Source organism: Pseudorasbora parva, chromosome 23, assembly GCF_024679245.1.
Source record: "Pseudorasbora parva isolate DD20220531a chromosome 23, ASM2467924v1, whole genome shotgun sequence".
Lineage (NCBI taxonomy): Eukaryota > Metazoa > Chordata > Actinopteri > Cypriniformes > Gobionidae > Pseudorasbora > Pseudorasbora parva.
In genome coordinates, this window is record NC_090194.1 from 20,093,776 (window position 1) to 20,117,349 (window position 23,574).

Sequence of the window (23,574 nt, forward strand, 5' to 3'; positions counted from 1 at the left end):
ATGAGACACCCTACCCGCACTCCAAGAAAGTCAGCTCGTCAGTGTGGAAGTATTTTGGATTGTGTGAAAATGACTTGTTATTCACCCCAAGTCTGCAAGACTTGCTGGTCAAATGCGGGTGCAAGAGGGAGCAATACCTCCAACCTGTTCAGCCATCTCTGCTTCTGTAATCTTACAGATTTGGCAACTGTATTTTGCTAGTCTTGAAATGGGAAATGTTACATAAACCTAAATACATCGTAATCGGTTAAAACACATGCACAGGTTATATTACTTTCTGCACTTTGAGTCAGTGTTGCCTTTTAATACACGTCATTCCTGTGAATCCTCAAGGATTCTCGGCTTCCGCTCTTTGGTGCACTCCCAGGTCCGTATGACAGCTTTCACATTAGCAATTTTTTATGCGAACCATGCCCAAACTAAACTGGCAGTGGAAAAATACCCTCTGAGTCAGCAGAGAGTACGGTAGAAAAGGTATTGTTGCCCATCTCAAACCCAGCCTCCACCAACTTGACCTGTGATCCCTATCCTGCTGCAGCAGCAGAACACGAGCAATGCCAATGCAAAAACTTTTTTTTTTGAGGAAACGCAACACATTTGCGAACGCAATGTTTCTGGGAGGAATGCGAAACGTTTGTGTGCGAACACAAAGTTTCTTGGATGAACGCAAAACTTTTGTGAGTGAAAGCAAAGTTTCTCAGAAGAACACAAAACTTCTGCAAGGTGAAAGCATTGTTTCCTGGATTAATGCAAAACTGTTGTGAACAAACACAGTCTTTCTTGGAGGAATGCAAAACTTTTGTGAGCAAATGCAAAGTTTATTAGAGGAACGCTTCTGGGAGCAAATGTAACACAAAAGCATTCAAATATTTTTTTCCCCCATCTAATATATTTTTATCACCTTGTCCCTTTAGGGGCTCCATAAATTACATAATTAGTGCATTATTGCATTTTGCATTGTCTTTCCTATTGTCTGTGACACCATTTTGGTCATAACCCACCATTTGAGAACCACTTCTCTATGCTTTATGAAACTAGCAAGAACTTAAATTATTTAGATTAATGAGCAGACAAAATGTTTAATTTCCTTATTTTTTGTGTGTGAAACAATTAACAATTATTTGTGGATATTTAAAAAAGTACAATGGCCCTCAGAGTGGTTCATATCGTCTGACATGTCAGAGCATCTTAATGTCTTACTTAAAAGCATGTTCATGTAAACTCATATTAGAACACATTCTCACCATTGTGTTTGGTTGTAGTTGTGAATTTACTTACCACTGAATGTGTTGGTCTTTGGCAGGACTCGGTAAGCACTCGGAGCAGGCCGTCAGGCTTGTACGAATAGTGTTCTACCAGCTATAATACATTGCACATTAAAGTCAGATTCTGGGCATCATCACAGTCTTTAAGTTTAAAAAAAAAAAAAGCTTGTTTTTTGTTGTGTAACAAAATCAACAGTACTAGAATAGAAGAGTATATTGTTTTTGACAAACGACGGATAACCGATAGCCAAGTGTGCTTTTCTTTCATTTTTTGTTTCTTCACATGCTTCCCATTAGCACACCTTTGAAAATCTACACAGTAGTGTTGTGACGCATCTTCTATATCAAACAATTTCTATATTAAAAAACACTTTTAAAACACACCCACCTCATTCGAACCATGCAGCGCTGTCCAAATCACAAAGTGATAGATGTTTACCAGGGCTAGTTAATGGCCTAGCTGTAGCACTACCTTTGCTAAACCTTTGATGCAGTGCATCATGCACAGCCACGCAATCATTCACCCCCCAAACCAGGAAATCTAAATATAACACGGCATTTGTCCTGTTGGTCAACATATTTAAAACAATTGATACCTCTTGGGTAACATTTTATTCTGATGGTCCACTTTAGACATTCTACTAACTTTAAGCAACTTTACAACTACATGTCAACTATCAGTCATTAGAGTATCAGTAGACAGCTAACACTTTATTTTGATGCTCCTTAACAGACATTCTACTGACTATAAGCAACTTTGTAAGTAAGTTAACTTATTCTACTAAACCTAAAATGTAACTCTAAACTAACAGTCTACAACAGTCAACTAATACTCTAATGCAAGCTTGTTGACATGTCATTGGAAAGTTATTTATAGTTATAAAGAACTATATTTAATTTATCGGAATAATAAGAATCTAAGAATAAAAATCTAAAGTGGATCATCAAAATAAAGTGTAACCCAGGATGGCTTTTATGACAAGTTTTAATGTTGTTTATATGTATACGGGTTGTTTTTTATATGCTTCAAGACGAACCATGTGCAAAGTCATAAGTCAAGAGTAGTGAGGAACTTACAGCGCCTTCAAGGTGCGTAGACGGAAAATCCAAATAGTGAAACACTTCAAGAGAGTCTGCAACTCTACCAAAGAAGAATTGATCATCAATTGCAAGATAAAAACAACGCTTTACTGAGAGAAAGGGAAATATGTCGGTCACATGTGACCTTTGTCAATGCCAAGCTTTATTTCGCAATTGATGACTTCTTCTTTGGTAGAGTGTGCTGACCCTCTTGAAGTGTTTTGCAAAGTCATAAGTCATTACCATTGCTGAGTATATTCACCTTAAAACTGCAGTGAATAAAAGACTTTAAAAAAAAAGGTTTGAAGTCGCCAGTGTTTCTGACATCACAAACTACCTTGTAACTAATCACACTGACGTGCAGACAGGCTTTAGCATATTATTAAAGGGTTAGTTCGCCCAAAAGTGAAATTTCTTTCATTAATGACTCACCCCAATGTCGTTCCACACCCGTAAGACCTCTGTTCATCCCCGGAACATAGTTTAAGATATTTTAGATTTAGTCCGAGGGCTTTCTGTCCTTTGAATGTAAGTGTATGCCCACTTGCTGTCCACGTCTAAAAGGTAATGAAAACATCATCAAAGTAGTCCATATGTGACATCGGTTGGTTAGTTAGACTCTTTTGAAGCGTCAACAATACATTTTGGTCCACAAATAAAAAAAAAATCAGACTTTATTTCACATTGTCTTCTCTTCCGTGTTCCTCAAATAAAGAATCAAACGGTCATGATTCAAGGTTCGGATCGCCTGTCAAGCTGGCAAACTGCTGTAATCACGTGACATTTGCGATATGAATCACGAATCAATCTGCTGATTCACGACCGTTTGATTCTTTATTTAAGGTTTGAAAACAAACGCGGAAGAGAAGACAATGCTGAATAAAGTCATATTTTTTGTTATTTTTGGACCAAAATGTATTGTCGATGCTTCAAAAGAGTCTAACTAACCAACTGATGTCACATATGGACTACTTTAATGATGTTTTTATTAACTTCTGGACGTGGACAGCAAGTGGGCATACACTTACATTCAACGGACAGAAAGGCCCCGGACTAAATCTAAAATATCTTAAACTGTGTTCTGAAGATGAACGGAGGTCTTACGGGTGTGGAACGACATTGGGGTGAGTCATTAATGAAAGAAATTTCATTTTTGGGTAAACTAACCCTTTAACTGTGACCTGAAGCAGGGGAGTCTCAAGAGAAGCCAGGTTATTCCGGTATAATTCTCTATTTATATGAAACATGTATACATTTAGGATGAATTGTGTATATGATGTATATTGTTATGATGAACTATATGCCTTTATCCACAGACATTCTAAGTAGTTCAAAGTGTTACTAAGGATACTTTTAGAAGGCAGATTGAGCTGTCTGATAACGTAGTCAAGCAACAAGTTAACCATACTACCAGTAATTTACTACAGTATTTACTATATTTACTACAGTAAAGTTGAACCAACCAAGTGGAGACAAGGCTAATTTGCATATTCATTGGTATTCTGCTAAAACAAGGCTGTACATTCAAGCAATGACGGCAAGGCATGAAGACCGTTTTTCACAGGATTTTTTTTTAAATATGTAATTTTGGTGATCAAACATGAGCTTTAAGGGATACAATTATTGACCACAGGGGGGCTTTAAATAAATCACTTTTTTTCTAATTATCCGAGGTCACTTTTTTCTAGACATACTGTATCTTCACCTGCTCTGAAGTCATAAGCAGGTTTGCTGTCTCTTGACAGGTTTTAATTACCTGCCAAAGTGTGTCGAACTTCTTCCCATCAGGAATGGAGAGTTTGCCAGCCCTGTCCTTATCAATACGATAGTGCATGACTTGGTTATTATGCAGGAGACACAGTGCATAGGACACGTTTCTGCCATCGTTTTCTCTTTGTCTAATTCTGTCAGGAGAAGAGAAAACCATACAGTAAATGTTGAGCAGAGGAAAGGGGGAAAAACTAAGAAATTCACAGCCTCTGAAAAGGCTCTTGCAATATGATTCTATTATACACAGATCAACACTAGATGGAGCCGCAGATGTTTTTCAAAACAGATTCGGTATTCAGAATTAGTATGCATTTTATGTAGTTGGTGAACCAATAAATGGAAAAATGAAAATAAACATTAAGTTTTATACCACATTTTGATTACAGTTTTTTTTACCTTTAGTAAAAAGTTGAAAGCTAATGACAAAGTTCTCACAATGATAAAACCGTATTTGTCTTGTAAACAAACTTTCTTCTTTTTCCATTTTCTGTAGACTACATTGCACGCACATCTTTTAAGATGGTAGCAAGTGTTCTATTTAAAGCAAGATTGTACACAAACTCCCTACCCCCACCCAGCCCTGCTCTTGTTTTCCGCCTCCACACTGCGTCTTCGGTCACTTCAGGAAGTCCTCTCAAACAGTGTCACAGCGGAAACCACACAGTGCCTCTCTGCCTCGCTTCTTTCACTTTAGAGCAGTGGTGCTACAGTCCAAACCCATGCTTCATCCAGGGACTAATTCAGTGATGAATTTTATCTATATCTTATCTGAGCAATTTATTTGCAATAATCTTGGGATTCTAAATGGAAGATTTATGATTAAGTTTGTGTATAACCTTTTGAGTTAATCAAGATACTAAAGAAGTACCGGTACTTACTTTAGAGCACATGAAAACATAATTTATTTTAACAATGGAAACATTACATTATTTAGATTCATGTAATGCACGCAACGTAACAACAGGACGCTTTACCTATGACTCTGCAAAATAAATTAAATGGCGTCATTTGATAGAACAAATGCACGTTTATGTAATATAGAGTAGCATTCAAAAATGTGGGGTCTATTTTTGAAAAAAAGATCACCGAGGCTACATTTATTTGATCAATAAACAGTAAAAACTTAATATTGTGAAAAATTATTAAAATGTAAAAAATAACTTTTCTATGTGAAAATATTGTAAAATGTAATTTATTCCTGTGATCAAAGCTGAATTGTCAGTATCATTACTTCAGTCTTCAGTGTCACGTGATCCTTCAGAAATCATTCTAATATGATTTGATGATCAAGAAACAACTCTGATTATTATCAGTGTTGTGCTGCTTCATAATTTTGGAAATGGAAAACCTGATATTTTTTCAGGATCCTTTTGATGAATAGAAAGTTCAAATGAACAGAGCATTTATTTGAAATATAATTTTGTAGCAATGAAAAAGTTTTTCCTGTTACTTTTGATTCAGCAGTAACTGAATGCATCTTTACATAATACAATTATACATTTTTTTTTTTGTTTTAAATCCTACTGACACTAAAGTTTTGAACTGTAGTGTAGATTATAGCCTATATCTAATATATATTCTGGATGATTCATAGAAGATGTAATGAAGGCCAACATCATTTCTCATTTTCTTCTCCAACTTACAGAAATGTAGATCTAGATTGTAACGACAGCTAATATGTGACCCTGGACCACAAAACCAGTCATAAATCACATGGGCATATTTGTGGCAATAGCCAACACTGTATGGGTCAAAATTATAGATTTTTCACTTTATGATCCATGAAGATATTTTGTAACTTTCCTACCGTACATATATCAAAAAATAATTATTATTAGTACTTTCCATGGTTAAGGACTTAATTAGGACACATTTAAAGGTGTTTTTTCTTCAATATTTCAATATTTTTTGCATCCTCAAATTCCAGATAGTTGTATCTCGGCCAAATATTGTCCTATCCTAACAAACCATACATCAATGGGAAGCTTATTTATTCAGATAATGTATAATTCTCAATTCGAAAAAAAGAAGACCCTTATGAATGGCTTTGTTTTCCAGGGTCACATATGTATTCTGGGTGATTCTTTGTAAATCCAAGATCATTTCTTTTTTTTGATCTTGTATAAGTTGTCCAACTTACAGAAATTTGCCGTTGATGTGTGGGCTCTTGAGCAAGCGCTGCTCCGAGTTCTCGCGGTCAATCTTGCCATGGAACCATGGCATCTTCTCATGCGCTGTTGTAGCGATGAGTTTCTCCAGCTGAGGCCTCTGGCTGATGATAGCCTGCTCCAGAGCCGAACCCTGCCACACAACAAACAAAATACAACAAAACTAACATACTGCTTGTTATATTCCAAGAAGTGTGCATTTTCACACACTTTAACGCAGTGCAGAGGCGACAATCAATTTATTCACAATTGCTGCAAATGTTCAAAAGTTGACAAAAAATGTGCAAAGATTGTTGTGACGTCTAATGGGAAATGTTCACAGTTCATTTTATTCTCGTAATCTGACATACTTCTCATACTTCTCACAGGGGCGTAGCTAGCAATTTTGGGCCCTATGAAAGAATATGAGCTTGGGCCCCCTATCGTATCAAACATACAGCCCAACCTAAAGCGATCCAAAATCATCAGCCATATAATTATATATACACTACTCAAACAAATGTTTGAGAACGATATGATTTAAAAAAAGTCTCTTCTGCTCACCAATGCTGTATGTTATTAAAATACAAAAAAAGCTGTAATATTGTGCAATATTATTCAATTTTAAAATAACTTCTGTAAAATATTGTGAATATATAGTAAAGTGTAATTTCATTTAATCTGCACAGTAGATTACTTCTCATCTCCATTACCTTCTCCTTTCTTCCTGAACTGCACATTCCCCTTCTTTGATACAGTCTTTGCAAACTGATTGTTTTTGTCGTTCATTTAACGTATATCGTAACACAGCTGTTTAGTTAGTTATCTTACACTTCTCATCTTGCACTTTGTGATTGTTAACTGAAGCGTTGCGCTGAAATTTGCGCTCAGCAATTGTAAACAAAAAGCCCGCGGAATGTTGTGTTTTTGTTTTTTTAAGATTATTTGACGTTAAATGCATTATAAGAGTCACATTTACAAAAAACAAAATTAAATTATTTTATTTTCAGTGGCGAAAAACGTAACCTATTAAATAGACTATCGCTGTAGCCTCGGTTTTGATGACCGGACTTAGTTCGTTGTCGAACGTGAAGACATCTCTAAAGGCTGCAACATACTCCTAGCCTAGAAATGTAGACGCACCTTGGCGGCAGCAAATCTAATCTGCTTCGAGTGTTGTCTAGCAACTCTCAATATATTCTGAGCTGTAAACGCCATCACATCGTGTATTGAGTCAGTGGACAGGGCTTAACATAATGACGGCCGAGTTGCGTGTGCGTGCTTCTAGTAAACACAGAAACTGACGAATCAGCTTTGACCACGACTCTGGAAGACTTGGAGTTTAGCTTTTCTCTGAGAAAAGAACGGCACTGAAGTCATTCTTAAGAAGGGAAGATGTGTTTGGAGTTTTGTCGACCGGATACAGCTAAATTTTAATCTGTCAATGAGCTCTGCTTCACCTTCATTGCTCTGGTTGGTCGTGGCGCTATCCTATTGTGTGCACGCCGTGCAGAGGGAGTTTGAAAGACAGCCGTTTATCCCGCCCCTCGGATTGAGCCCTGTCTATGGTGAGTTTCCAGACCAAACATCTTGATGTGGGTCTGGCTTGTCAGGCTAACATACCCCGCTCCCAGGGCTGCGAGAACAAAATGACATCAGTTTGTTCTCTCAGCCCTGGTTCGGGAGTTCTCTCAGCTTGTTCTCGACACATCACCTGAGCAGAACTTTTTTCTTGCGGGTGTCCGAGAACTATTGTGTGATTGGTCAGACATTTAAAGTGGGCGTGGTTAATGCAGAGAAACGCAGTTGATTTACACCAGCTTTTCTCGTAAAGTATGGAATGTACTGCCAGAACGAACTTTGTTCTGGTTCTTTCCACCTCGAGAAAACAGAGGTGCAGAGTATGTTCCAAGCATACTTTCCACCTTCTTGCAGAGTATGTTCCAAGCTTAATTTGACAGTTTACCTGATCTTTATCTGATCTCACTCAGTGATTGTAGGCTACGCAGAACAGGACGGAACCATGTAGTAAACGGGAGGAGAGATTTTTTGCCAGAAATGCAAAAATAAGACAAAATTTTGTTTTATTTGTTACTCTGGTAGATTATACATTTACAATTTATATTTCATTAATATTAATACATTACTGTTACTACTAATAAAACCGATCTCTGAGGTCCCCAAAAGTTCATGGGTTCTTAGAATCGTCCTAACTCCCCCCCTATTCAACAAGCAAAATATATAGGATAGGAACATCAAGTGGGAAATGGATCGTAAAAATCAGTGTTATATGCCAAAATAGGTATAAACTTTAATTTAAGGTGACGTATTTACACGTTACTACATGTACTTACTATAGTATTAACAGTAAACTACGCATAATTATAAGTAACTAACCCTAAACTAAACCCTAATCATAGCTTAATATTACTCAGCACTTATCTGAGCATGTACAATGTATATGCCACCTTAAAAAAATTAAAATAAAAAATGAGCGAGGTGGTTGGAGGAAAGGAGTTGGAAATTAAAGATTTGTACCTTCAGCCAAAAGGACAAAGAATGTGTATTAAGAAATTGCATGATCTCAATTCTGTTTTTAACAATTGTCTCATCCTAAACCTAACTATATGACTCAAATACCAACCTGATCTCATTAGGAAACAGAACTACTTAGTAACACTTTATTTTAGGGTTAAGTATTAAATAGTTTATATTTAGACTAAACTTAAACTAGCATTCATATTCCTAGGATATTGGCTGCTTGTAAGTTCATCACTTAATCCTACCCAGGACCTAAACTTAAAGTCCCAGTGAACCGGAAGTAGCAAGTGAGTTTTCTTCAGTGCTGTGACGTATTTCCAAGTGAAACGGAATATTGAATAGGGCAGGGTTTTACTTCAGTGCTCCTCCCCTCCATCTCTCACTCATAGCAGACTAAAGGTTGGAGGGCACTGGTTAAGCATTTTCAAACCTAAGCCGTCAAACTGTGGTCATCTGAGAAGGAACGCCGTTTCCAGACCGGAAGTTACTTCTCAGATTTTGATTAAAGTTTACCGCGACAAACAAATTTTTTTCTGTGTACTTGCACGGATTAATTGTTCACCCTAAGACTTGTGATATGTTGGGTAATATGTTGGGCAAAATTAAAAGGGTCAATTTTGATTTCATGAGGACTTTAAACGTTACAAAAACTACCATACTAACTGTCAATAAGCAGTAAAATAGGAGTATATTGAGGCAAAAGTCACAGTTAATAGTGAATGTGTTCCCATACTAAAGTGTTACCTACTACTGTAGCGACAGTCCGACAACGAATTCATGCAAATTTGCCAAAAAGTAAAACTGTTACAAATTGCCCTGACACTGTGTTGCAAATACTGCATGGCCTGTTCACACTAAGGATGAAAATCGTCCTAAATACAATAACAGAACAGAGTCTACACCTCTATAACAATAACTATAACGGAATATAATAACGATAACATTATTTTTTTCCAGCTGATGAACGATAAAAACATTGACAGCCAATCAGAACCCATCTTGCTTTAATGAGCTCGAGCATTTAAAGTGGCAGGCAACAAAACTGGAGAGTATAAACAACGATATCATCCGCTGGTGTGGACGCTAAGTTATCGTTATGTGCTTCTTTATAGTTATCGTGTTTGGTGTGAACCGGCCTTTAAACTGACACCAACCTGTAAATTCCAAGTTTGTTTGACATACTGCTGGATGAGCTTCTCTTTCAGGTCTTCAAAGGGTCCAACTTTAGGTTCTGTGCCGCGCGGCCGGTTAAAGGGCTTCTTCAGCAGGCAGATGAGCCCGTCAGACTCCTGTGAGTGATAGTCGATCACATCTATTGGGGTTCTGTGTGACTTGCCTCCTGCGATGGCGTACATATCATTCATCTCTCTCTCGATGGTGTAGTGGTAGAATTGGCGGCCGTAGGACACTGACAGGGCATAGCCACCGAGGAAACTGCGGCTCTGGCGCAGCAGGTAAACGCCATCTCCTGCTCCCCCTTGCCTCAGGTACTCTTCAGACTCCTCTCGAGTGATGTTGCCGAAGAAGTACGGCAGCAGCTGCACCTTGTCTGCCATGTCTGTTCAACCTTCTGGGATAGCTTATGCTAATGACCTGATGAAGAAAGTGTAGATTATTTCTGTCATATTTTAGTGAGAAATTTGTGAGGTTTTAAGCACACACATGCATAAATGAGTAATGTAATGTACACATAGAAATGTGACCTCACCTGGTATTACCTGTGATCATGGCATTAAATGAATTTGCTTAATAAAATAATGTTTTAAAGAAAACATAACTTTAGGCTAATATTAAAATGTATGGGTTATGTAATGTGTTATGTAATACACATGGTGTTAAGGCAATAAGTCATTTAAGACTAAATGTTGAGCCTAACAACAGCAATCAGTATATGAGCGTAATACATTTTTGAAGAAATAAAATTATGGACCAATGTAGGAATCATTATTTTTGTGTTTGGCTTTACTTTATTACTTAGTCTTTCAGATGTTGCATTCTGTTCACACTGTTTACTAATTCTGTGTGTTAATTCTGTTATCTTTAACACTGTCTTTAGTGTTTCATTTTAATCGGTTTCTTCTCATTTTGTGATTTGTCAAATATATGTTTTAGATTAATTTGAGACATTTGTTACTCCTGAAAAAGGCCTCATGAATAGAGATAGCAGAGATATAAATATGAATTTTGTTAATTTCTTTGTTTGTTTTGTTTATTTATTTATTTATTTATTTATTTATTTATTTACACTACAAGTAAAGGAATGGCCATGATCTGTAAAATATTTCCATGTCAAAAAACGTGAGTAACCTCAACTAAACATGAGTAAACTCAACATGAAGATAACCTTTGATTCATCTCACATATAGTCAAGACAATTGCTTTGTTTATTAAAAAAATAATAATAATAAACTTGTTTTTAAATTCAAACACTTGTCACAACAACTTTAGTTACAGAGAAGACCTACATTCAAATAACTTAATGAGGCTATCTGTTAATAATGTTTTCCACATTTTCTACAATAGCAAACTATAAAATATAACACAAAAGGAAGTGTGAGAATCATTAAATTGAATACAACTAAACAGACCTCAATCGTATAGTCAAACAGGAGTTCCCATACAAATACTTTTTGGCTGTTTCGACTTTATGGTCCAAATCATTAAAAAAAAATATATTTTAAATGTATATGTAGCCATATTACTTTATTACTGTCATTTAGATGTTGCATACTGTAGCTTCACAATCTCTCACTGTTGACCAACTTAGTGTGTTAATTCGGTTATCTTTAACACTGTCTTTAGTGTTTTATTTTAATCTTGCTTCTCATTTTGTGATATTAAATTTAGACAGATGTTTCCCCTGAAAAGGCCCCTGAAATACCAAATACTGTAATAAACTGTAATATACAGATATAAATTTGGATTTTGTTTATTTATTTTGTTTCTTTTTTATTTATTTACACTACAAGTAAAGGAATGGGCATAATCTTTAAAACATTTCCAGGTAGAAAAACGTGAGTCAACTCAACTAAAAATTTGAAGATAACCTGATTCAACTCACATACAATCAAGATAATCAATTGATTACTTCATTTAATTTTTGAAAATGAATAAACTATATTATATATATATATATATATATATATATATATATATATATATATATATATATATATATATAGATATATATATATATATATATATATATATATATATATATATATATATATATATATATATACTATTATTATTATTATTATTATTATTATTATTACACAATTTTTTTTTTTTTTTTAAATAAGTTACCCGGTTGCCTTAAAAATTTAATTGAAATTAAAATTCTGAGTTAATACAATGAACATTTTTGAGAATCGACAACCTTTATTCAAATATTATTAAAAGATTGTGTAAGCATATTGGGTAATTGTGTTTGTTTTATTTCTGATGATGCAGTGAAACATGCCAAATTATCATGATTTATCACATTTTTTATGTGATTCAGATACAATAATATTTTGAGTTTCTATTTATAAAACCAATTTCCTTAATTGTATCAACTCAAAAAATGTATTTCAATAAACTCAAAATTTTAAGACAACCAGGTTACTTACTTTTTTAAGTTAAACCAACAATATAATAATATATCTATATATATACATTTATTTCCATTTCAAATCCTTTTTGATATTCATTAAATCTCTCTCTCTCTCTCTCTCTCTCTCTCTCTCTCTCTCTCTATATATATATATATATATATATATATATATATATATATATATATATATATATATATATATATATATAGAGAGAGAGAGAGAGAGAGAGAGAGAGAGAGAGATTTAATGAATATCAAAAAGGATTTGAAATGGAAATAAATGTATGTATATCTGAAACTCTAACTTGTGTAAAAAGTTAGAAGACAAAAGACATGTGCCTCTGAGAAACTAGTTCATGCTGAAAGAGGAAGCGGTCAAGTCTTTTGCAATAAAATTCAGTCTCTACTATAACTTAAGCCCATTCCCATGATGCCTTTAAGGGTACTTTAAGATGACTCCTAACTACTCCAACTACAGGAAACCACTCAAGTCAAATGACAGATTTCATGCTTCAAAAGAGAAATTGTTAAATTCTCATATGTGTGGGACTGTTGTTGTGTATCTCACAAGTGCTGTTCCTCAAAGAAAATAGTGTGGCATCATAATCATAAAATGTAATCATGTCCTTGGAAACTCATAACTAACAATGTATCTTGTAAAACCTGATATATAGTGAACAAAGCAAGCCAGATGACAGTGGTCTGACTGAAAAATAATGACTTTGCAGCACACTGTATCAACCTGACATTGTGCTTAATTTATATTCATTTGTTTTGCTGTTACAAAAAAAAAACAAAATGACAAAATGAAGCAAACAGAAAATAGACCCTACAGCCCTTTTACTAAAAAGCAACCTCAAACGCAAGCACTAATACAAAACCTCAGGGTCTCATGTTAATGCATGAAAGAGAAGCGAGTCAGAGAAGATGCATCAAATTCAACCACAAAAGATTCCATAAAGAAGAAGCAAGAAATGGTCAGTGTTATTGTAACCTAAGAGCAAAATGCAATTTCTGTAATGGAAAATGTGGTTTCAACATTCTGGGAAAGGCTTCAGTAAAAGCAGTAATAAAGCATTAATAGTCTGGTCAGATTTAGGGATTTAACTAGTTTTACAGGTTAAGTCTAAGATGTATTTTTAAGGCGTAAAGCTGTTTCACCATGCCAAAATTATATTATTAGTGTGTCCAATATTAATATTGTATAAATGTCTTAATTTGTGTTAGATAGGAAAGCTGTAGCGTATATTATATATATATATGTGAAATGATTTCTGAAAATTTCTGAAACCGTTAAATTATACAATTATTTTATTTTTAACCATAAATTATAATATATATTATACCACCAATTTAGTAACAATAATCAGCATTTATTTGTATTTTTTTATATGTTTCTCAAACATCTTTGTTGTACAAGTTTTAAAACCCTATTTCTAATTATTTCCAGGTTGAAAATATGTTTTAAATAGCAACATTTTGTAGTCTCCTTTTTTGGATTGATTTATTTGTCAACATGTATTGCATATGAAAATGCATATTTATTTCTTGTTCCACAAGTAATCATTAATCAATTATTGCTGAACTATTAACACATAAAATAAATGTGTAGCTTAATAAATCATTAAAAACAAATATTTGCCTTCTTTAAAAGAATTGAGTGCTCAATTAGACAGTGAAACATCTGATATTTCTAAAAAAGCTTTGCTTTTGCATTTACTTCAAAGTAACTAAATAATGACTGATCCGTTAATGCCACAACAAAGTGCAGTTGCAGATATTATACAGTTACTTTAAAACGTTTATGTTCCCTTTTATGATTGAAGATTTTAAACATTATAATATTTATATTTTATAATATTATAATATGTATAATGGCATTATCTAACATGCAAAATATCCAAATAGAAATCATGTAAAAATGTAATGGAAAGTATTTTAGTTTTTTTTTTTTCATCATGTCAATAATTTAGGCCGCTTAATTCACTAACCCTTATGAACTCATTAAATTAAACATCATACGTGACTTACGTGTACATAAAACATACATGTAGAGAATTAGACATATTCTTACCTTACAAAATGTTCAACTCCCCTCACTTTGGACAAGGACTACATAGCATGTTCAAATTGCTGTCTAACTGAACAGGATGTGGTATGACCAAAAACTCAGTGGATAGTTCAAAAGAAGCTGCCAATTCAGGAGCACTACTTCTAAGAGAAACTCGGAGCGTAAACTGATGTACTAAAACGCAATACTTTTTCACCTTTGTGTTGCTGTTATTGAACTGACAAACCTTTTTGCTTCAGTAAGTAAATGGAACTATTTGTAGACTTCCTCATTTTGAGAAACTTCTGCCTACTTCCTTCGCTATATATTTTTTGTCCTATCTTTAACTTCCTCCTCTCTCTCTCTCTCAGAATGAAAACACATACTAAATATTTAGTCCAGGAATATGCCCTAATGTTTAATTTCCTAGGTATAGTTTCTATTGAACAAACATCACGTTATACAGTCTGTAAAATTCCAGATATACTGGAAAAAAGGGTAGCACTTTAATTTAAAGTCTTCTTCCCCATGTAGAGTAACACTTTATTTTACAGTGTCCTTCACATTATGTACTTACCATAGTAATAACTGTATATTTTGCATAATCATGCAGCTAACCTTCAACCAAATCCTGACCCTACCCTAACCCTATAGTAAGTACATAAGTAATATTACTCAGTGCGTAAATATATAATTACACTAAATTGCACCTTTAAATAAAGTGTAACTCTATATGAACATATTATAGTAATTACAATAACTGGGTAATAACTTGGTACTAAGCCTAAACCCACCCCTTAACCTAACTTTAAACCATGCAGTTACCTTATATTACCCAGTACTTTTGGTAAGAACATTGTAAGTACACATACTGTAAAATAAAGTGCAACCAAAAAAAAAAAAAAAAGATTGTAAATCTAATGAAGCAAGTTGCATGGTCCCACCCATTAAGATTGTAAATCTAATGAAGTGAGTTGTATGGTCCCACCCATTTGCATTTAAATAAATCATTTGATACAATGCACTTATACGTACATAATGTTTTTACATTGTACTTATATTCAAAAATACATGGATGTAAGCTGTAATTAATTTCTGTCATCTATAATTACAGTTGATTTAACCCACTCTTAAACTGATTAAACTTATTTTTTGATGCAAATACATTAAAGTACATTAAACCTAATATAAAGTGTTACTGTTTGTATAAATCAGAACCAAACAGACCTTAATATGTACACATCCAATGAGGTAATACGATATCTTCTAAGTAATGCTTTGCTTAAAAAAATGCCGCAACTTTTGCACAAAAAGTTAAAACCTGTAAAATATTGCATGAAGCAGCGTGTATATTTCCATGTCCCTATGTACGGGGCCAGTCAACAGTAGAGCAGATGTGTTATGTGGTTCATTGAGCTGAACCCAACTGTGATGACAACTGAACATATTTACATCAACTCTTTTGTTTATTTTTGTTTAGAGTGTTCTGCATCACACCTGCCTGCCAGTCTGTGATTATATAAAAAAAAATACATATTTTTATAATTGTGATAAATACAGCTCTGGAAAAAATGTAAGAGACCACTTAACATTGAGAAATCAATCAATGTAAAGTGGTCTTTTAATTTTTTCCAGAGCTGAATAATAAATATAACGACAGTAAAATCCCATATCTTATGTTACAAAACAGAGGGTTGTTTCAGTCTAGCAACAGAGATAAATGCAACACGCCTGCAAGAACAATCATCTGAGAATTTCGCAACTGACTGACATTTAAACTCTGAACCCGATTTGCATTTTAAGCTTCATGACTGGATTTTGAAGCAAGCTTCTGTGCCCTTGAAGTGAAATTATTTGTGGTGTGAAATGTGGAGTGAAATGATTTCTTCAAAACTCACCGCATGCTCTAAAAATATATTTCAGGCACAAAAGAACTACGTGGCATGATTGTGGGACCCTGCAAAATAATGGTAGCAGTTCATTTGGGATTCTGGACATGCTCTTGAGGTGAAAATATAGTCCTTTTTGTGTCAGTTAAGACTGCATATGTAGTATTTTTGTTCATGAAAAATAATTTTTAAAGAATTCGATGAGTTTTCAAGAAATAATTTCACACCAGAAATAATCTGTTCATCTGTTTCATCTGTTCTCAGCAGGGGGCGGCAAAATGCTTGACATCAACTGATGCTTGTTCATATAGCAACCACATCTGTTGTTGTGGTTAGCAGTCATTTATTTTCCTAAACTGATCAGTTGATCTTATCAAACCCACATGTACTGTACTGTGCCTTCAGTCTGTCATCATTTTACTGTTTGAAATTTGTAATGCAAATATGATTATGTAAAATTCTATACATAGGCTAAATTGAACTGATTGTGCAGGATGATGAGACTATTGTGCTGACACATAGCCCTCCCCAAAAAATATTGGGGGATGTTACAGGCAGGTGTGCTGCCCAAACACACATAATAGCCCCCACTGTTACAGATCTCTGGGGCTGGAGCCATTCTGGTCAGGGGCTGGAACCATTACTGGACTCTGGTCGGGGGCTGGAGCCATCACTGGACTCTGGTCAGAGGCTGAAACCATTACTGGACTTTGGTCAGGGGCTGGAACCATCACTGGAGTCTGGTCAGGGACTAGAGCCATTACTGGACTCTGGTCAGGGGCTGGAGTCATCACTTGACTCTGGTCGGGGGCTGGAGCCATCACTGGACTCTGATCGGGGGCTGGAGCAATCACTGGACTCTGGTCAGGGGCTGGAGCCATCACTGGACTCTGGTCAGGGGCTGGAGTGATCACTTGAGTCTGGTCGGGGGCTGGAGCCATCACTGGACTCTGGTCGGGGGCTGGAGCCATCACTGGACTCTGGTCAGGGGCTAGAGCCATCACTGGACTCTAGTCGGGGGCTGGAGCCATCACTGGACTCTGGTCAGGTGCTGGAGCCATCCCTGGACTCTGGTCAAGGGCTGGAGCCATCACTGGACTCTGGTCAGGTGCTGGAGCCATCACTAGACTCTGGTCGGGGGCTGGAGCCATGACTAGACTCTGGTCGGGGGCTGGAGCTATTACTGGACACTGGTTGGGGGCTGGAGCCATCACTGGACTCTGGTCAGGGGCTGGAGCCATCACTGTGCTCTACTCAGGGGCTGGAGCAGACACTGGATGATGTTTAGGGGCTGGAGCCATCACTGTGCTCTACTCAGGGGCTGGAGCAGACACTGGATGATGTTTAGGGGCTGGAGCTGCCTCAGGCGTGATGGCCATTTTGGCTGAAAACTCTGGAGTAGCGGCCATGACGAGACAAGACTCTGGAATGGCGGCCATGACAGGACGAGACTCTAGAACGGCGGGCACCTTGGATGAATACTCAGGTGTGGTGGCCATCTTGCCTGATGATTTAAGAAATTCTCTCACCGGAATAGACTCAGGAAATCACCGTAAGAATGAGGACTTGCTCAGCTGAGCAGAAGGGTTTAGCGAATATATTGTTTTAATGTGCACCAATTCATGACCCCATGGCATCTTAGAGTACAAAGGTTCATCCAAAGGTATATTACAAATATTAATCAGAACAGTATCCTCTGAATATACTGTTAAAACCAGCTTCAGGAATTCCTCAGTGTATTCCTCATTGGGACATCCATCTTGAGCTAGGATGAACAACAAATCAATTGGGTGAAAAATGACGCTCATGGTTGCGAAGATCATTGTGGTCTGGTCTTCTGTAATGCAACAGAAGGAGACAAACAAGGTAAATAGCAAAGTACAGTTCTTCATTATAGCAGAACTTGGAGAAGCGGGAGTGAATCAATGGTAAGTATCACAGCAGACGGATAGTTTACAGATGACTTAGATGACTAAGTTCCTTCTGTTTGCAGAGGAGGATAGAGAACTGGAATCTGGAGAACCTGACCACTGAGGAATGTACCAGAAGACTGATGATGGATGACAGAAGACCGATAAAGGTGATCTCAGGTAAGTAACACAAGAACCAACATTTGAACCGAGGCGCCTAAGCTTGTTTCGAGCATAAATGAGTGTGCCAGATGAAGCCTCGATTCGAGGCTTGTGTTAACATAGAAATGTCATGTGACCATTGACAAACAAAGCCTCACTTTCAATCACTAGCACGGTTAATTTTGTGTGTTGGAATGTTTAAACCCCCAGATTGAGTTTTCATTCAAACTTATTGACTTACATTTTTAGATACCCAGTCATACAAGTAATATGAAGAATACAAATTATTTTAGGAAAATAAAATATTTCCTGGAACAATCAGGGGAAAGCCTTGGTGCCCCATGAGGCTTCATTTGCCCATCCCTACAGGTAGGTAGAACCGGTAAGCAGGCTAGCTTTATATAGTAACGATGAGACCAGAGACTGAGGTGAGAATAGTGACTGCAGATATGGGCTACGTCCGAAAACTGGAAAATGCTGCCTGCAGGGGACACATTTCAAGGTAGGAAGGCATCAAGGCACGTCCAAATCCAATGTTATCACTTCCTGCCTCCTGAAATACCTTCATCTCATCAATTTTTGAAGGCAGCATAGATGTATCCTTTGCTGCCTTTAATATCCCACAATCCTGTGCATTCCATTCGGTGACAGTTGAGCAAGAAAATAAAGATGGCATCTAAAAGTTGCGGCTGCTGGTCAGTTTGTGTATAAAAGTATGTTTTTGACAAAAGTTTTCCACTTCTGATTTAATTTCTAGCGAGAAATTTCTATTGTAGTAATTAAATATTTAAGTAGTTACCAGAAAAGCTTGTGCTATTTTGCTGTAGATCATTAAACCGTTACACTGCCTCGTGAGGTGCCTTCATGCGCAAACATAATTCATTGCCTGATAAGGCAGTGAGGCAACAAGTCAGCTGCCTAGGTTTTTTAGATGCAGCCTGATGTGATGACGAGTGATGGTAATGCCTAGCAGGTGCAGGTGATTTAGGAGTGTGAGGTGTGAGCCAGAGAGGATGATGGGAAGTGTAATGCTAAGGAGACTGAATGGAGCTGGTGACAGTCTGCTTAATATCTGCTAACACTTTCTTTTGATGCTCCCCAACAGACATTATACTGACTATAACTTTGCAACTAAATGCTTATTCTACTAAACCGAACCCTAACTGTCTACTAATAATCTCATGAGAGTCAGTTGCGGTGTAGTTGCAAAGTTACTTATAGCTAATATACAATGTCTAAAGTGGACCATTGAAATAAAGTGTACCCCTTTTTCATTATTGAGTTGAATCAACACTGAATTCACTTGACCTGAATAATGACACTATTGCCTTCTGTAGAGCTGCCTAAAGCTGAACTTGAAAAGCACTTAAAAAAAAAAAAGAATCTTATTGAAACTTTTCAACAATCATTTTAGACAAATAATAAGGACTATCTTGATTTGTAGCTGTTTTAGTTTATGTTAGTTTTTTCTTCTTCTTTTAAGTCATCTTGAGGTCCACTTGGAAGTTGGTTGAGGCCCCCTAGTTGGCCCCATGTTCAGAACTACTGGTTTAGATTTTTCTTTGAAAGCTCGTGAAATTTGGTACAGTCCTAGGCTGCGTCTCAGTATATTATATATATATATATATATATATATATATATATATATATATATATAGAGAGAGAGAGAGAGAGAGAGAGAGAGAGAGAGAGAGAGAGAGAGAGAGAGAGAGAGAGAGAGAGAGAGAGAGAGAGAGACAGAGACAGTCAAATGGGAAACACTATACAACATGTTACAATTTAAAAAATAAACAGTGTAGCTGTACAGTATAAACTACTGTTTGTATCCATTCATTGGCATTAAGCATGATCAATAGGCTATGTTTTAAAATTTTCATTATTGTACATCATGATATGCGTTTTATATAATTATATGATGAAATCCATGTGAAAACAACTTATATTTACCAAAAGAAAATTATGTGTATGGGTAGCAACTATGACTGTTTGAGCCCCGCCCTAAGTTCCGGTTCTGTGGCTGCGGTTCTGAAACTGCGCTGTTCTGAAACTGCAGGGCTGCGGCTGGATATATTTGTCTCGTCAAGCTAAACATCTTTAAAAATGGCACTATGCCCAACAGGAAGTCAGCCATTAAGGATTTTGGGAAACTTTTTAATACTTCTCTTATAGGGAGATTCATGTTGACCAAATTTTTTTGTTTTTGTATAAAGTTTACTTTCAAAGTGTTTTTAATTAGGATTGCCATCATGCTAAATCTATTGATCACGGTGCTTATTTTTTGGTATAAAAATAAAATAAAAGGGATCATGAAATCACAGGGAACCGAGGTTACGAAAGTAACCCGAGAATGTTTACTGACATTTTACATAGACCTCAGGGAAAATATGTCTATAATATATATATATATATATATATATATATATATATATATATATATATATATATATATATATATATATATATATATATTACATACTTTCGTAACCTTGGTTCCCTGAGAGAGGGAACGAGTATTGCATATGGGAAAAACTCATTTTCTCGAGAATATGAATCAAAACGGTGCAAGCCAGTGAGTGAGTCCACAGGGGTAAACGCACACAGCGTTAATGTGCAGACGAGCGTGTTTGAAACAGGCTAGTTGACTGCAATATTTCATCTCAAGTCGCTTAACTAAGGGAACTTGGAGAATATAAGAAAGTCCATGGTGTAATCCGGCTGCAGCTGGATTTATTTGTGAGTTTGTGGGGCTGAATTAACAGTGCTTATGTAGGAGTGCACACTGAAGTGGACACATTGTCTACAGTGTAAAAAGCCGCCTTAATAGAGGGTACTGGAAGAAATGATAGAGTTAAATGATAGGCTTAGCTTGGCAGCCATATTCCGAAGCCGTTATGCTCTGACAGTAAGCGTGTGCTATGACGTAAGTTGCGCTTTAGTCAGCGAACGCATGCTTTGAAGAGGGCACGTGCTATCATGACAAGGCAGCCATTACAACTTCCTTGCCAGTAAGCGTTCTCCACTGTGAGAACGGCTTTGACGTAAGCCGCATTCTTGACATATCCAACAGCCCGAGTTTGCTCGTCTAACTTACTCTAGTATTCTCTGTCCGCGTTCTTAGCGCGACGGAACGAGAGAAGAGGAAGAGTGAGGAAAGCGTCTGTCCGCGGCGCTTCTTCAGCACGGCGGCGGTGGCAGAGTGACGAGAGCTTCGGCTTAAATTTGTTTATCTAACGTTACTCTAGTATTCTCTGTCCGCGACGGTTCTTAGCGCGATGGAATGAGAGAAGAGGAAGAGTGAGGAAAGCTCCGTCTGTCCGCAGCGCTTCTTCAGCACGGCGGCGGCGGCAGAGTGATGAGAGCTTCGGTTCGAGTTTGTTTATTTACTCTAGTATTCTCCGTCCGCGGCTGTTCTAAGCGACTGAACGAGAGAAGAGGATGAGCGAGGAAAGCTCTGTCTGTCCGTCGCGCTTCTTCAGCACGGCGGCGGCGGCATAGTGACGAGAGCTTCGGCTCGAGTTTGTTTATTTACTCTAGTAATCTCTGTCCGTGGCGGTTCTTAGCGCGACTGAACGAGAGAAGAGGAAGAGTGAGAAAAGCTCTGTCTGTCCGCGGCGCTTCTTCAGCACGGCGGCAGCGGCATAGTAACGAGAGCTTCGGCTCGAGTTTGTTTATATACTCTAGTATTCTCTGTCCGCGACGCTTATTAGGGCTGTCTTCTTCAGCGCGACGGAACAAGAGAAGAGCAGGGATGTTCCACTGGTTGCTTTTTGATGGCGGTTTGCCTGATTCCGGAGGTCAGCGATGGTGTCGCTGAAGGAGATAAAATCTGACACCTATGGTGAATCAGGGTCTAATATAGCCTCCTGTATGCTAATTTAAGCCCCTTTTTCGGCGGTCTCTCTGGAGCGCCCCCATTGGTTCGTTCCTCTCAGCCGCCTCACCATAGGTTCCTGCAGTTGCCACGGCCTGGCAAATCAGAGCTCCTCGCGCCGGGCTATTGCCATGCAGCTGCAATGCACTTTACATAAATACCTTTATTAAAGGGGGGGTGAAATGCTGTTTCATGCATACTGATCTTTTTACACTGTTAAAGACTTGGAATCCCATACTAAACATAGACAAAGTTTCAAAAGTTAAGGTGGACGTTTGATGGGAGTATTTCTTTGTCAAAAATACTACTTCCGGTTAGTCATAAGTTTTGGCAAGTTTTTTTAGATCATGCGTCCCCTTTGACGTTAATGGGGGCGGAATTTCCTTGTATGGGCCTTACGGACAATTCTACCGGAAGCGCGTGAGAGAGAGAGAGGGAGAGAGCGAAAGTAACAGGCTACGCCCATCAAAGCGCTGGCTTGTAGGATGCTGGACAGGTGATGTGCACATAACAATGTCACCAAAAAAGTGCGTTTTTGGTTGCCAGACCAAGACAGTCCTGCACAGATTCCCCAAAAACCCCGCGTTAAGGCAACAGTGGATGTAATTTGCTTTTCCGGATCAGCAACTGAGTTGCGCGAATGTTTATATCTGTTCGCTGCATTTCGGTGCCGACTGTTTCATAAACAAGGCCCAGCTCGACGCCGGATTTTCCCGATCGCCTAATGCTGAATGATGGAGCAGTCCCAACGTTAGAACCGCAGGCGGTGAGTGAGACTGCTTCAAATGTCTGTGTTTTTGCCTATGCTCATCAAGTAGCCCAAACATGATCACGTATAGTTAATTGATCAATGGAGCATGCGATGTGTAGTGCGTGTACATTTGTTTAGCTGGCCACTATATGTGTAACTTTATGTTTGTGTATTGTAAAAGCACTCCAAACAACAATACACAAAGAGGGGGGAAATATGTTGAACTAAATAAGCACGCTTCTTCATTCAAATGCGCTACTATTCCGTGTCTTTCTATGTAAACACTAGTGCAAAACCAGTCCGCTTACTGTCTACACAAACCACGCGTAAACACACAAACACACGTGCACAACTGCACTTCCCACATGTACACCTTCAAAGACAAAAATACGACGATATAATTCAAGTATAAATATGTAAATAACACAAGCCGCTAAGCATATTATATAGTTAGTGTATAACTTGTACCACATAGAGACGTCCTGCTCTAGTCGTTTTTGCTGCTGCTCCTGTTCAACTGCAGCCTCTGGGTCTGATTCCGGA

At 37.2% G+C, this 23,574-nt stretch overlaps 1 protein-coding gene across 6 annotated transcripts in view; it reads right to left on the reverse strand.

Annotated features, from left to right (window-relative positions):
• The window catches only part of syk (spleen tyrosine kinase), a 57,089-nt gene that overhangs the window by 20,871 nt on the left and 12,644 nt on the right, over positions 1-23,574 (reverse strand). For 2 of the 6 annotated variants that reach the window (XM_067434064.1, XM_067434065.1), the window contains exons 1-5: positions 14,473-14,750; positions 9,958-10,396; positions 6,256-6,416; positions 4,102-4,249; positions 1,279-1,359 (exon numbers count right to left, since the gene is read on the reverse strand). In XM_067434064.1, the coding sequence (XP_067290165.1) occupies positions 1,279-1,359; positions 4,102-4,249; positions 6,256-6,416; positions 9,958-10,359 (792 nt within the window). In that variant the 5' untranslated portion in view covers positions 10,360-10,396; positions 14,473-14,750. Of the gene's footprint in view, positions 1-1,278; positions 1,360-4,101; positions 4,250-6,255; positions 6,417-9,957; positions 10,397-14,472; positions 14,752-15,675; positions 15,795-23,574 lie in introns of those variants that run through there. The other 4 variants (XM_067434063.1, XM_067434061.1, XM_067434066.1 and 1 more) reach the window with 4 other exon arrangements.